Source organism: Rhinolophus sinicus, chromosome 8, assembly GCF_057876585.1.
Source record: "Rhinolophus sinicus isolate RSI-liver-muscle chromosome 8, RSI-T2T, whole genome shotgun sequence".
Classification (NCBI taxonomy): Eukaryota; Metazoa; Chordata; class Mammalia; order Chiroptera; family Rhinolophidae; genus Rhinolophus; species Rhinolophus sinicus.
Genome location: NC_142508.1, coordinates 39,248,533 through 39,262,610, shown reverse-complemented (window position 1 = coordinate 39,262,610; position 14,078 = coordinate 39,248,533). Strand labels below are relative to the sequence as shown.

General features: G+C 52.4%; 1 protein-coding gene across 8 annotated transcripts in view; it reads right to left on the bottom strand.

The window, feature by feature from the left end:
• Positions 1-403: 403 nt before the first annotated feature.
• Positions 404-14,078, bottom strand: part of SLC8A2 (solute carrier family 8 member A2) — a 28,470-nt gene continuing 14,795 nt past the window's right edge. For 5 of the 8 annotated variants that reach the window (XM_074316188.2, XM_019752599.3, XM_019752597.3 and 2 more), the window contains 7 exons: positions 13,539-13,961; positions 9,284-9,387; positions 9,123-9,140; positions 7,671-7,795; positions 7,256-7,355; positions 3,506-3,784; positions 404-2,156 (listed from right to left, as the gene is read on the bottom strand). In XM_074316188.2, coding sequence (XP_074172289.1) covers positions 1,780-2,156; positions 3,506-3,784; positions 7,256-7,355; positions 7,671-7,795; positions 9,123-9,140; positions 9,284-9,387; positions 13,539-13,961 — 1,426 coding nt within the window. In that variant the 3' untranslated portion in view covers positions 404-1,779. The remainder of the gene's footprint in view (positions 2,157-3,505; positions 3,785-7,255; positions 7,356-7,670; positions 7,796-9,122; positions 9,141-9,283; positions 9,388-13,538; positions 13,962-14,078) is intronic. The other 3 variants (XM_074316189.2, XM_074316187.2, XM_019752601.3) reach the window with 2 other exon arrangements.

Sequence of the window (14,078 nt, the reverse complement as noted above, 5' to 3'; positions counted from 1 at the left end):
GAGAACCACACGCGTGCAAGCACACGCACACAGCCCCCTCTCCTCCTATTTCAGCATTCTGAGAAAGTTACTTGCTTTATTCAGGAACCCCCCCATCAACCCCAGCTTTCCTGCTCAGACAAACTAAGAGTTCTATTCTTTTGAGTTCCCAGGATGCCCTGTGAAGAGGAATAGTTTGTTGCTGATGACATAGGGGCGTGGCTAGTGAAGCTCCCAGGTGATGAGTGGGGGCGTGGTAGGGGAAGTTGTGTGGACTTAATGTGGCTGGTGCGTGTGGGTGTATCCTGCAGAGGACCGGGGACCTGGAAAAACCCAGATCACCTGGTCTATTTCACAACTGCTGAAATCTCAAGGAGCTCATTAGCTTCCTCCTCCCGAATTCCAATTTCCCACGGGAAGGCTGTTTTCCAGGCAGAATTTCAAAGTTTTATGGCAACTTTTACAGAAATCACAGAGAAAAGAGACAGCGACTGGTGCTGATGAGCTGGAAGTAGAGAAGGGGAGTGGGTAACAGGTCTGGGATGCTGGGCCGATGCACGAGGATGACAGAATGCTAAACACCCGTGGATTATGGGGTTGCAGGGTCATCCTTAGGGTCCGAAGAAGTGGGCAGCACTCCCCACGCCCCAAGTGTGTCCTTTGGGCAGGAAACATCAACAGTAAGAAAATGCAGATGGCCTACCAACAGATGGGTGGCCTCCAAAGTTAAAGATGCCCCCCCAGATCCCCTGGTCCCAGTCCCACCCTCCCACCCAACCCTGCTCCCCATCAGGCAGAGATGTGGCAGCATTTGCTGGCTTGTAGCATTGGTCCTCTGGGACCCTCGGTCTCCTCTTCGAGGGTCCTGCCCGGATTTGCTGGCACTGAGGGCAAAATGAGCCTTCTAGATTGTCAGGGGAGACCAGCTGGACTCCCTTTGATTTGTGGCCTCCTCCCCGAAGTGGATTCTCATGACTGGGGGAGTCTGCTGCCTTCACAAAAGTAAAGTCTGTCACCCCCTTTCCCCAAGACATGCACCCTCCCGTGACCCCCCTCTCCCAAACACACTATATACACACAGGTCCCCCGTCCAAGGAATGCCTGGGCTCTCAGAGGTAGTGGAGGAGAGTGCGGGTGCTGGAATGTGAGAAGTTGCAGGTCCAAAATGTGCCCCCTCCAGCTGTGAAACGCCAAACTTCTCCCCTCCCTTCTCCAAACCTGGAGAATTAGCATCTCCCAAGGGCCTGAGTGGAGAAATCAGGGGAGGTGTGCCCCCCTTTGTGCACTCGTCCACCCGTTCCTTCCCCCTCCCCTGGGCGATAAATGGAGCCCCCTAAAGGCTGGGAGAAGGGCTGAGATACTCGAAATCCTAGGATGGATCAGCCCCCATCAAGGGTCCCTCAGGGAGGACTAACTTCTGAAGCCCTGGGAACAGGTCCATGTGGTGGTGGCGGCGGGGTTCTCTAGAAGAAGGGAGTCTTACTGGATAGGGCAAGACTGGGAGAAAGATGACAGATTCTCTAGCGGGTCACTGAGGGGGAAGTTGGTTCCCTGGGGAGGGGCCTCCAGGTGGAAATTTCCCCTGGGGTGTAGACAGAAACTAACAGGAATGGGCTGGAATTGTGGGTAACTCACAACTCCCGAGGGGAAGGGAGGAGGCTATCGGTGGGGACAGAGGACAGGGGGAGATCAATCCCCAGGAGGCAGGAGGACGCGTCTCAGGCAAGGAGGCCGAGTCTCTGGAGGACGAAGGAGCAGTGCAGCTGTCTCCAGGGGGTGGCCGAGTCTCTGCGGAATGCGCTAGAAGCCTCGGATGTGGCAGTAAGCCTCGAGGCTGGCGAAGAGGATGTAGAGAAACCAGAGGCCCAGGAAGAGCGCGGTGGTGGCGAGCTTGGGGCCGCGCGGGCCGCCCAGCTCGCCGCCGATGTGCGGCCGGCGCCGGTAGAGCAGCACGGCGATGCCCACGAAGGCGAAGACGGTGAAGAGCGTCACGGAGAAGGCCAGCGTGCCGGTGCGCACCTCGAAAGGGCGGCCCTGCACCGCCCAGTACACGGCGGCCACCGACCAGGCCACGCCCAGGCCCAGGAACACGTTCACCGCGTTGGAGCCCGTCACGTTGCCGATGGACGCGTCCGCGCACTGGTCCTGCAGCGCTGCCACCTTGCTGGCGAACGTGTCTGCAGGGGAAGAAACGGCTCAGAGGGGTTCCGCAGGCCACTCCCAGGTCCTGGCACCACCTTCTCCGCCACCTGCTTTCCATAAGGCACTTCCCGTAAGATCTAACGACAGGCCTGGTGTGGTGCAGACACCGTCTCCCACTCTGTAGCTCTGGGCAGACAGGAAGGGCTTGAGGCCTTGACCCCACCCGAAAGGCAAAGTCGGTCAGCATCCCTATGCCGGCTCTCTACAGGACCAGCTGCCTGCTTTCTATGGAACTCGCTGCTTTATTTCCATGGGACTCACTTCCTGCTTTCTATGGGACTTGTCTGCATTCATTAGGACCCACTGCCTGCTTTCTATGAGACGCGCTGCCTGCTTTCTGTAGGACTTCTCTGCATTCCACGGGATCCACTGCCTACTTTCCAATGGGACTCGCTGCCTGCTTTCGATGGGAATCACTTTCTATTTCCCATGAACACACTGTTTTCCTATGGGCCCAATCATATCCATGGCCACCAGGCTGGATAAAATAAATGTTAGTCTCCTCCTACGTGCAACCGTTTCCTATCAATTCCCCACTTGGTTTCTGTCAAGCAAACAGCTGGTTTCTATGGCCTCCACCCATTCCTGAACATCTTACTAATAACTCAAGTCTCTGGTACAGAAGGCAAACATCAGAAAACCATTCCCCAAAGATAGCTTTCCACAAGACCTACCGCCAGCTTTCTAGGCCGACAGCGCCACCACCTGACCGGTGAACACACTGATGTGAATAACCAAAGTGTCAAGTTCCCCACACCTGGGGCCTTCTAACTCCTGTAGGAATTTCAGTCTTGGCCACCTGGTTTCTAAGGCACCTTCCCTCAGGTTTATGTGGGAAGAGGGGATCTTTGATGAGACATACACTATAGTCTCTGCAGCCCCACTATCTTATTTCCATGGCACCCCGTCCTCCAACCTCCGGTTTCCACTCTGCCCTCTCATCTTCATTAAGCCTTGAGATTCATTGGCCCGCTTCTTATCATGTCCATCAACATAGTTCTATGGAACCTTCCATCTGGTTTCTTAGTGGGACGGGGTGGGGGAGAGAAGGGGGAAATTAACATCTTGTTTCTACCATTTCTCACAGCCCTTGTTCTATGGGACATTTTATCTCATTGTGTTTTGGGGAGGATTCAATTCACATATTGACTCTATCGGACCCCTGCCTACTTTCTACTACGCCCCACCGCCATATTTCTCTGGGACCCACCACACGGGTTCTGCATGACTCCATCACCTTGTTTCCGCAGGACCTTTCTCTTAGTTGCCACTGCCTGGCTTCTCTGAGGCCCTACCCCCAACAGGTGGTCTCCCAGGGGGTTACCAGGGATGGAGGTGCCCAGGGCCACGAAGACTACGGCGTTGACGGAGTCCTTGAGGCCAACGGTGCAGCCAAAATGAGAGGCGAGGTCCCCAATGAGGGCAGTGAGCAGGCCGATGACCAGGATGCAGACGCCGAAGCAGGCCCAGCCGTGGCAGTACTCGGTGGGGGGCACGCAGGCGAACAGCACCTTCCAGAACACCGTCAGGAAGTGCATGACGTAGTCAAAGCACGAAGGCAGCCGCTCCTCCCGGGACCCGTCCTCCTCCTCCTCCTCGTCCCCTGTGGGCACACGACCCAGCTGGGGCACACACCCATGCCTCTTTCCTTGCCTACAGAACCATATTCTTCAACTTCTAGACAGTGAGTCCCGTAAAATGAATTGCTTTCCCAGAATCCCTTGAAGCTAGGTGTGGCCATGTCAGCAGCTGAAAAGTTACTTTCCCAGAATCCCTTGCAGATAGGAGATTGTACAGGCCCAGGTAAAAATATTTACTTTCCTAGAGAATCCCTTCAAGCTAAAGGACGCCATGTGCCCAGCTAAAAATATCCAGCTTCCCAGAATCCCTTGTTGCTAGGGGTGGCCATCTCCCTAGCTAAATATATTCCTTTTCCTAGAAGCCTTTACAGCAACTGACAGCCATGTCTGCAGGTAGAATATTCACTTCCTCTGATTCACTGCAGCTAACAACAGCCACGTGCTCAGCTAAAGATACTCACTTTCCCTGGATCCCTTCCTTGTGGCTGGAGAAAGCCATACTCATGTACACAGCTAACATTAGCCACTTTCCCAGAATCCCCTAAGGCTAGCAACAGCCATGCCCTCAGATAAAAATATTCACTTTCCCAAAATTCCTTGCAGCTAGTAGCACTCAGCTAAATATTTGCTTTCCCAGAATCCCTCGCAGCAGTGGCCATGTGACCCAGTTTGGCAGTGAGACATAAACAGACCATTTCTGAAAAACGCTAGCTTTCCTGATGAGGCACTGTGTTATGGATGTGTTTGCTGAGCTTTGTAAAGGATGCCTCCTCCTTAGAGTTGTTTGTGTCACTTATTGTGACCGAATTTGATCTGCTTTTGACCTGCAGTGAAAACACAAATGACATGTTTTGTCTACCTCGCCCTAAATTGACAAGCATAAAGCAATGAGTGAGAAGCAATGAGCAGATGTGTCAAGCATCACATCTGGAAGAACGCTGGTAAGAGACATTGTAAACCCCTGGTTAGTCACTCAGAGCAAGTCAGGGAAGAAAAGCCAGGCCAGCCACCAAATCGTGAAGCCACTTCCCATAGTTAAACCCAAGGATTCCTCGCAATGTCAATGACAGAGGACACTTGGTGGTGGGGGAGGCAGACAGACTGACAGATTTGGAGAATCAGGTCATATATCCCTTTCCCACTTTTCTAGCTCACTTAGCCACTTGGCTTGTTAAAGACACAAATGCTTAAATTTGTGAATGCTTAGCTAAATAAGTGGTTTGTATGATTTCTTGGTTCTGCATGTTATAGCACAATGAGGTTTTTGCTACGACCCTAAGTAAAATGGAATTGGAAACTAAAACCAGAAACTCAGATGCAACAGGCATGCTGCCCTTCCTGCTTCCCTGCTTCCTCTTTCTTCCTGCTTGGAATATGGACTTGACACCTGGCAGTGCTGCAGCCATCTTGCAACCATGAGGGCAAAAGCTGAGAATGGGAAAGGGAGATAAAGAAGGATCCTGGGCATTTAATGACATCACTAGGCTGTTGCTAACTCTTTATCTCCTACTGCAGATATTTTTGTGAGAAAAAAAACAAAACTCTAGTCTGCTTAAGCCACTTGTGGTTGAGTTTTCTCTTTGCCACTGAATGCACCCCTAACTGACCACAGTGAGATATGGCTGAGGCACGAGCAGGGAGGACACACTCTTAGTTCCATTTGAAGACTTAGTTCAGAAGTTTCCTACTCCAGGAAGCCCTCCCTGACCTTCAAGCTGAGTCAGACACCTCACTTCGGCTCCCACAGCTCCCTGGGGTCCTTTGTCCCAGCCTTGCCCATTCTGTGTTGTCACTCTCTTGTGACAGGTCTGTCTCCCTCACTAGACTGTGAGCTCCATAAGGACAAAGTCCAAGCTGTCACGGACATCTCTTTGTCCCCAGCAATGTCCTGCATAGGGCCAGGTCCAGAGGATCCTTCAGAAATAGATGTTGAAAGAATGTGTCTCGTATGTTCATTGCAGCATTATTCACAATAGCCAAGATACAGAAGCAACCCAAGTATCTATCAATAGACGACTGAATAAAGAAGATGTGGTACATATATATAATGGAATATTACTCAGCCATAAAAAAGAATGAAATATTACCATTTGTGACAACATGGAGGGACCTAGAGGGTAGTTTGCTAAGTGAAATAAGTCAGACTGAGAAAGACAAATACCATATGATCTCATATGTGGAATCTAAAGGACAAAATAAATGAACAAACAAAACAGAAACAGACTCATAGATACAGAAAACAAACTGATGGTTGCCAGAGGGGATGCAGATTGGGGAGCTGGGTGAAAACGGTGAGGGGATTAAGAAATACAAATTGATAGTTACAAAACAGTCACGGGGATGTAAAGTACAGCATAGAAAATATAGTCGATAATGTTGCAATAACTATGTATAGTGCCAGGTGGGTACCAGACTAATTGGGGGCATCACTGCATAAATTATGTAAATGTCTAACCACTATGCTGCACACTTGAAATATAAAATAATATTGAATGTCAACTGTAACTGAAAAACGAAAACAAAAACAACTCATTTTCCTCCAAAAAAACAAAAAGACAGAATACGGCTCAGAGGGAAACACCATTTCGTTTCTGTTAGGCCTACAATCTGGTGTCCCTAGGTCTGCTACCTGGTATTTTTCCATCACCTGAAGCCTGGTTTTTTTGGCTGTCACCACCGACCAGATTCTTTCCAACAATTCCTTATGTGTTTTCAGTTCCCACCAGTTAGGTCTCCCCGAAGGAAACCTGATGTTGTGTAAGGGTCAGGCCAGTTCCTCCTCTGTCTCTGGGCCTCAGTTTCCCCCATCTGTATCACAAAGGGCCAGTCAGAGTTGGTCTCCAAGATTGAGTCTATGAATCCAGGTGCCGTAGTGTCTCTGGCCACAGGGGGGCAGTATGGACCCGTCTGAGGCTTAAGGAGGGTGGGAACCCCAAGGGGTGGGAGAGCTGAGTGCCGTGGTGACTGTATCCATGGCAACAGAGGAGCTCAGGCTCTGTCTGGGGAGGCCATGCCATTTAACCTGTTCCCACTCTCCAAACCCCGGAAGACAAGAGAAAGTCTGAGCGGGGACCCCTCCTCCTTGCAGCCCTCCACCTTTGCCCATTTCTATCTGCCTCTCTCTCTCTCTCTCTCTCTCTCTCTCTCTCTCTCTCTCTCTCTCTCTCTCTGGCCCCCTGCAGTTTACTGACTTCATTCCTGATTTCTCTGCATCTCTGTCTTTCTCTGCGCACCTCTTTTTGTGTGTCTTTCTCTTCTGTTTGTGTCAGTTCCCTATCTTTTCCTTTGTCTTTTTGGATCTGTTTTTGTTTTTTCTTTGTGTCTGTCTCACTGTGTCTTTCCTGTTCTCTTTCTCTTCTCTCTCTGTCCTTGTTCTCCTCATCCTTCTTTCCCTCTCTCTGTCTTTCCATTCATTTCTCTCTGTGTGTCTCTCTCCGTCTCCCCTTCTCTCTCTCTTCTCTTTCTCTCTTCCTCTCTCCTCCCTCCCCACTTACCTGCGCTCACCGTAATTGCCTCTAAAAACTGCTCCCTCCACGAATGGGTTCCAATCACCAAAGCCAAGTTCGTTTTCTTGATGAGTTTATCCACTGTGTTCTGGGGAATAAGGGTGGGGAAGAGATCACTGCCCACGGTCATCTCAGGGCACCCCTGAGGCTCCATGAGGGGAAATGGGGTTGGAGACCCACACTCAATGCTCAAGGGCCTCCAACCTTCCGTACCCCAGAGGTGCTACTAGCAAAAGGGAAAGGAAGGTGTGTGCTGTCCGTGGTGCTGGTGGAGGGACCCGGAGGATGGCCTTGGACCCTTGGCTGCCCCTCCCTTGTGACTCTCAGTTGATTCCCTCCTGGACTCTCCCGCAGGAAACAACTCAGGCAAGACTCCGGAAAGCTGAGGCCCCAGAAGAATCACCTTAAAATCATATGACTCCTCGATGATGACCTCCAGCCGGCAGTTTTCCCCAAGAACCGGCTTGCCCATCTCCGCTATCCTCCGAGCCTCCTCCTCTTCAGCTGTCAGTTTCCTGTCCCCATCCCCTGCAGCATGACGGATGCGAATTAGACTCCAGGAAGGTCTTCTTAATTGGGCCTGAGATGCCCTCACTACCTGTCTGTTGTCTTTTCAGAAGACTCCTTGCTGACTCCCCTCCAGCCTGCCCCAGCCTCCTTATCTGACCACCATCTACCCCAGCCTGAGCCCCAGCCCCCCTTGGGATGGCCCATGAAGTTCAGTTAGTGGGCTCTGGGGTTCATATGGTGGCAGCTGTGTGACCTTGGGCAAGACCTTATCCTCTCTGTGCCTCAGCATTCATATCTATAAAATGGGCACAATAACAGTACCTACCTCATAGGATGGTTGTGAGAATTAAAGGCATTAATTCATGCGAAGTGCTTAGAACAGTGCCTGGCACATGATAAATAACCAGAAATGTTATTTTGTTTATTATTATCACCAATATTATCATCATCACCACCCTTGAGGGAGGAGGCCTGGTCTCTACATCCAAGCTCTGAAAACATCCTAGAGTATGTTTGAGGTGGTGAGGAAAGAGGGGGAGACCCAATTGCATACAAATCTTGGACCCAGACCCCGCTACACCTGGCCGTGAACTCAGTTATCTCCCTGAAGTATGTTGATCCTTTGCTCCAAGTCCAGCACCAACTCAACCCTAACTCTCTGAAGAAAGCCACCCACCTGCTAGGAATACTCTCAGAAAACTGCCCAAGCAGGAAATGACTTTTATTGTGTTAAGCTACTGGGATTTGGGATTTAGGTGTTACAACAACTTGTATTGCTTACCCTGACTATTACAATCTTTAGTTCAGCCCTAATCCTAACCCCAAACCCCAATTTGATTTCAACTTCAAAACTACTCTCTCACTATGTCCAAGCCACTGACTCTAGCCCCATCCCTCATCCCAATCTCTGACCCTGGCCCCAATTCTAGTCACAAACCCAGAAACCAACCTCCGTCTTAATTCCAACCTTGACTTAGTCCTAATCCTAATCTCGAGTCCTAACCCCATCCTGGTCCTAAACAACCTCAAACCTCACTCCCTCTGAGCCCACCACAAAGACAGTTGGATTCTATGATTTATTCCCCTCCCCCACAACCTGAACTATAAACAAAACACTATTTTGGCCTCCGAACCCCTACCTGTAATCCCACACTCATCTGGCTCCACCAACTCTAAGGCCATCTCCAACCCTCACCCAGCCCCCAATCTACCTCCATCTCACCTCCAACCTGCCTCCAACCTGGCTTGGAAGGGTAGCTTAAGTCCATTAAGTCCATGACCATCCTTTGACACCTCCCCTTTAGTGTCCCCTCTCTAGTCAAAGCCGGACAGTCATTCCACTTACCTTGATTGAGCAGCAGAGCTGGGGAGAGACAGAGAGAAAGTGAGATTGCTTCTCTGTGAAGCTCAGGTCCATGATCTTGAAGGAGTGTCCCACAGTTGAGCCCTCCAAATCCCCTGCCCTGGACCCCTTACCTCTCCCACAGCCTACCCGTCACCCCTCACCTGAAATCCCTCGCTTAAGCCACTGCGGCTGGCCCAGCTCGATGAAGAAATTATCTTTTTTTTCATATTCCTCGTCATCAACTATCTTCACCTGCAGAGTTTTCCTGAGTGGGGGGAGGCAGGACACCCAGCATGAGGCCTCTCCCCTGAATCACCAGATCACTCGCCCCTTAGACACCCAGTTTCTTAAGCACCCACTCAATCCTAGGCTCTGTAATCTCATTTAATCGTCACAACCACCATCAGAGGAAGGCTCTTTCTCTTATGATCCCCCTTTGACAGAAACAAGTCCAAAAACAGCTGACGAAGCTAAGGTTTATTAAATAGCAACCTGAAGGATTCTGATAAAACCAAGTAGGATTGGGTCCTTCCTCTGCTTAAAACATTCACCAGGATAAGAGCCAAAGTCCTTTGATCTGGCCCTTGTTCCCCTTCTGGCCTCCCACCCCTCTCTGCATTGCTCACTCACTCCAGCTACACTGGCCTTCTCCCTGTTCCTTGAACATACCAGGCCTGCTCGTGCCTCAGGACCTTTGCACAGGCTGTTCCTTCCACCATGAACACTTTCTCCAGGCTCACTCCCTTATTTCCTCTACTTCTCAGTTTGAACTTTACCTTTTATTTCAATGAGACCCACTCCCACCACCTTCTTTAAAATTGAAATCCACCCCAGACCCCACCCCAGCCCACCTGGCTCCCTTCCCTGCTTATGTCTTTGTTCAAACACACCATCTAACGTGTTTATTTATTTTGTTTATTCTTTGCCGTTTGCTTCCTTGCATTAAAATTTAAGTTCCACCAGGACATTTATGTCCCCAAAGCCTAGAACAGTGCGTGGCACATAGTGCCCCTCCATAAACGTTTGTTAACTTGAATCCTTCAGCCCAAGAGACCATCAGCTTCCAGGTCTCTGTCTGGCCACATGTGGAGAGTTAGCCAAGTGCTAATTGATTTTCTCAACATCCTGCTGCTATGGTAACCAGGAGGTGGAGGGGAGGAAGAGCCAGTCACCCCTCTCCTTCAGGCACGCAACCTACTCCCCTCAATCATAAAGACCCACAACCCCAGAAAGCCCACAGCTCTGCCACTAGCAGCTGGAACCACCAGGCCCAGCCCCAGAACTCAGAAACACAAATACCCTGCCCACACAGTCACCCAGCAGAGGAAGCACAGCCAATCACACCGCCCACATCCACACACCATCACACCCCTCAGCCATTCCTTATAACTGGTAAAATCGCATGGGCCAGATGCCCGTTAGCACAACGCCCCCACCAGAACCTCAGCGACATGGCCAACCTGCATACCTCCGAGGTGGTACCATGTGGACTCTCCTGTATATCTTGCTCTTTATGCCTCTTGGTGTCTGTTTATTCCTTTCTCTCTCTCTGCATCTTGGTCTCCCTTTCAATCTTCCTCCATCTCTCTACCCATCTCTCAGCCTCTCTGTCTCTCTCTCTATCTCTGACCCTCTCTGTCTCAGTCTCTCTGCCTTCCTTTATCTGTTCTCTCTCCGCCTCAGTCTCTCAGTGTCCATAGAATGGAATAGCAAAGTCAACACAATTCAAATAAAAAGGTCTGAATCACACTCACTCCACAGACCCACCTCAACACATAAACACACAGGACACAGTGACACCTATGCAAAGACAGATGCACACAAGACGGTCACGTGGGGACATATGCCCATCTCCACCTTCACCCCCTCCCTGCTTTCAGGATATTTTAAATTTTCTGTGGGTGGGAAGGAATGGCGGCCCCCCACCTCAGGAGTGGGCTGGGAGCTGTCCGAGGTGCTGAAATACCGCAGCAAGAAGCGGGGTCTCCTGACACACGCAAGCAGCTGCTGACATGGTGACATGCTGACAGGGTGATACACACACCTCCGACGCGCACTCTCTCGCAGACACACCGTGATCCACTGACACGCAGTGACTGACACACAGTGACACGCCCTCCAACTGGCACCCTGACAGGCATGCCCTCAGGAGACCCAGAAGGAGGAGAAAGCCAACTGGCAGAGGACAGCAAGAGGATCTCGAGCCAGAAAAGGATTTCCTGAGATCAAAGGAAGCAGCCTTCTTCCCCGGCCTGACATTCTGTCACTTCCATGCCTGTCCTGTTTCCTGGAAACTTCACTCTCTGGCTCCTGCAGGCCTCTGATTTCGGACCCAGTCTCTTTATCATTCTGTCTCCCTTTGTCTCTCGCTGACCCAAACTCTCTTTTCTCTCTGTAGCATCACGAGGACCTCTCCTTCCCTGTGTCCCACTGAACGTCTCTCAGTGAGAAGATGGTCTCTCTTTATCTCCCCTGCATCTATTTCCCTGTCAGTCTTCCTCCATTTCAGTCTCTCAATCTCTCTCCCTCTCTCTATGTATCTGTCTCTCAGTTTCCTTCTCCTTTTGTCTCTATCTCTAAGTTTCTATCTTTCTGTGTTTCTGTCTCTCATGCTCTCCGTTTCTCTTTTGTTTGTCTCTGTTACTCTGGCTCTGTGTCTCCCTATCTCTAGCTCATTCTCCAGGTCTCCTGTTCCTGGGTGCCCATCTCTCTCTCCTTGCATTCTCTCCCCACCACGCCATCTCTGGGCATCTCTTTTCCATCTCTGTGTTGATCCTGCCTGGGGCTGCCCCTCCAGCCCTCTTGAAGCACCTCTAATTAGCGCCTGCCCGTCAAAGGAAGGATGTGTTTCCCTAAACGCTAATTAGCCTCCTGTTCTCTGTCTCCTCAAACCACAGCTGGAAGCTTGGGCGGGGGCGGGGGACAGAGGGTGTCCCAGCTTGGGGAAGCCGTCTGGGGGAGGAGAGGGCCTGTGGGGTCGCAGCAGCAGCAAGGAAGCGGGTTAGACTACAGGATGAACCAAACAAGCAGGAAGACAGCTGGCTCCATTCTTCCTGTCTTTTAGGTATGAGAAATGGGGCCTGGGATGGCGCCCTTAGCCCCCCAACCCAAGTTCTCAACCCAGGGCAGACAAAGAGAGAGAGGGAAAGGTATGGAGAGTCTGTGGCTGAAATATAATCCAATCAGAGAACTAGATACTGCGGACAGAGATCTAGAGATTAACAGAGACCCAGAGGGAGACTGCCGGGAGCGAGAGACGCAGAGACCGGAAGGAGAGATGGAGAGACAGAGAGAGCAGTGAGAAGCTGAGAAGAGGCCGAGGCACAGAGGCTGGGAGAGGGAGGGGGAAGGGGAGCGCGGTGAGAGTTCTGCTTGGTGGGAGGAGCGTGGGCGGCAGGAGGAGGGAGACAGAAGGGCCTGCGGGGGCGGAAGGGAGCGGGCAAAGTGGGGGAGGCGTGGGCTGCATCCCAGGCAGGCGGGTGGAGGAAGTGAGGCTGCAGGCACACACAGGGGAAACTCGGGCATCTGTGTAAGGGGGTGGCCAGGTGTCTGGGCGTGAGAACAGCGTGTGTCTGTGACTTTGTGTATCTGTGACTTTGTATGTCTGTATGTGCCAGTTTGTGTGTTGGCTGTGTCTACGTGTGTCTCCATACGTATGCCTGTGTATCCAGCCCACCTCCCCCAGACCCTACCTTACCTTACCAAATCCCAGCCCTCCGGTTTCCCCAGGACCTGCCGCCACCTTACCAGGGTCCCATAGTCCTACTCAGTCTTTTGCCAAAACGTCTCCCATATTCCCCTTAGTTCTCCTACTATTTCCCCAAGTTCTACCTCCGACCCACAAGCTCCACCCTTTCCCCTAGAACCCCCTCCCAGGCCCTGCCCCATCTCCGTAGGCCCCTCCTCCTGTTCTCGTCCATTTTTTTTGTGTACCTGCCTAGATCCGTCCCTTCCCCATTCCATAGACTCGCCCTCCATTTCGTCTTTGTCCCACCTCGAAAGGACCCTCTCCTCATGTCCACTGGGCCCCCTCTTCACGCGACACTCCATCTCCACCAGCTACCAGTTAAGGCCTCCACGCTCCTCTCCCCACGTCTCAATCCTACCTATCTCCTCTCCTCTCTTCACCTGGCCCTTCCTCCTGGGGTCCCACCCTCCTCTTCCCAGACCAGCCGAATTCTCCCAGGCCCCGCCCACGTTTCATCCCATCACCTTGGCTACGCCCTGTCACTCCCTTCTCCTCCCTCCTCTCCCCAGTCCCGTCCCCTCTCTAGGCCCTGCCCACCTCCCCAGACCTTTCCATTTCACGGGAGAGACCCACCCAGGCCCCACCCACGAAAAGCCACGCCCACTTATCAAGCCCCACCCTTCTGGTCGGCCCCGCCAGTGTCCCGGGCCGCCGGCCTGCGCACTCACATGGTCTCGTCGTCGCCAAACTCAAGCTCGCCGCACGCGTCCTCGTAGTGTACGCCGCCGCCGCGCGCCGTGCCGTCCACCGTGCGGTAGGGGAGGCGCACGGTGCCGCGCGCGCCAGAGCTTCGCACGACGCGCACGTCCACGGTGCCCATGCACTCGCTCACGTGCAGCAGGCGGTCCTGGAAGGAGAAGATGCCCGCGTGGTCGTCGTCGAGGATGGTGACGGTGGCCAGCAGCGGCGCCACCAGCCGCCCCTTGGGCCGCCCGCCGCCGTCGGGCTCGAACATGCCCTGCGCGTCCCCCACGCGCAGGTTCAGCAGCCGCACGAAGAAGTGCTCGTCCTCCTCAAAGATGTCATCGTCGATGATGCCGATACGCAGTTCCTTCTGCGTCTCACCCGGTTTGAACACCAGCGTGCCTTCGCTGCAGCGGAGGAGCAAGAAAGAAAGGGGTGAAGGGCAGGCAGTCAACGGCTGGGGGTGGGGGAATCAGGGCAGGCTTCCCGGAGGAGGGAGCCGCGCCACGCGACAACTCACAAGT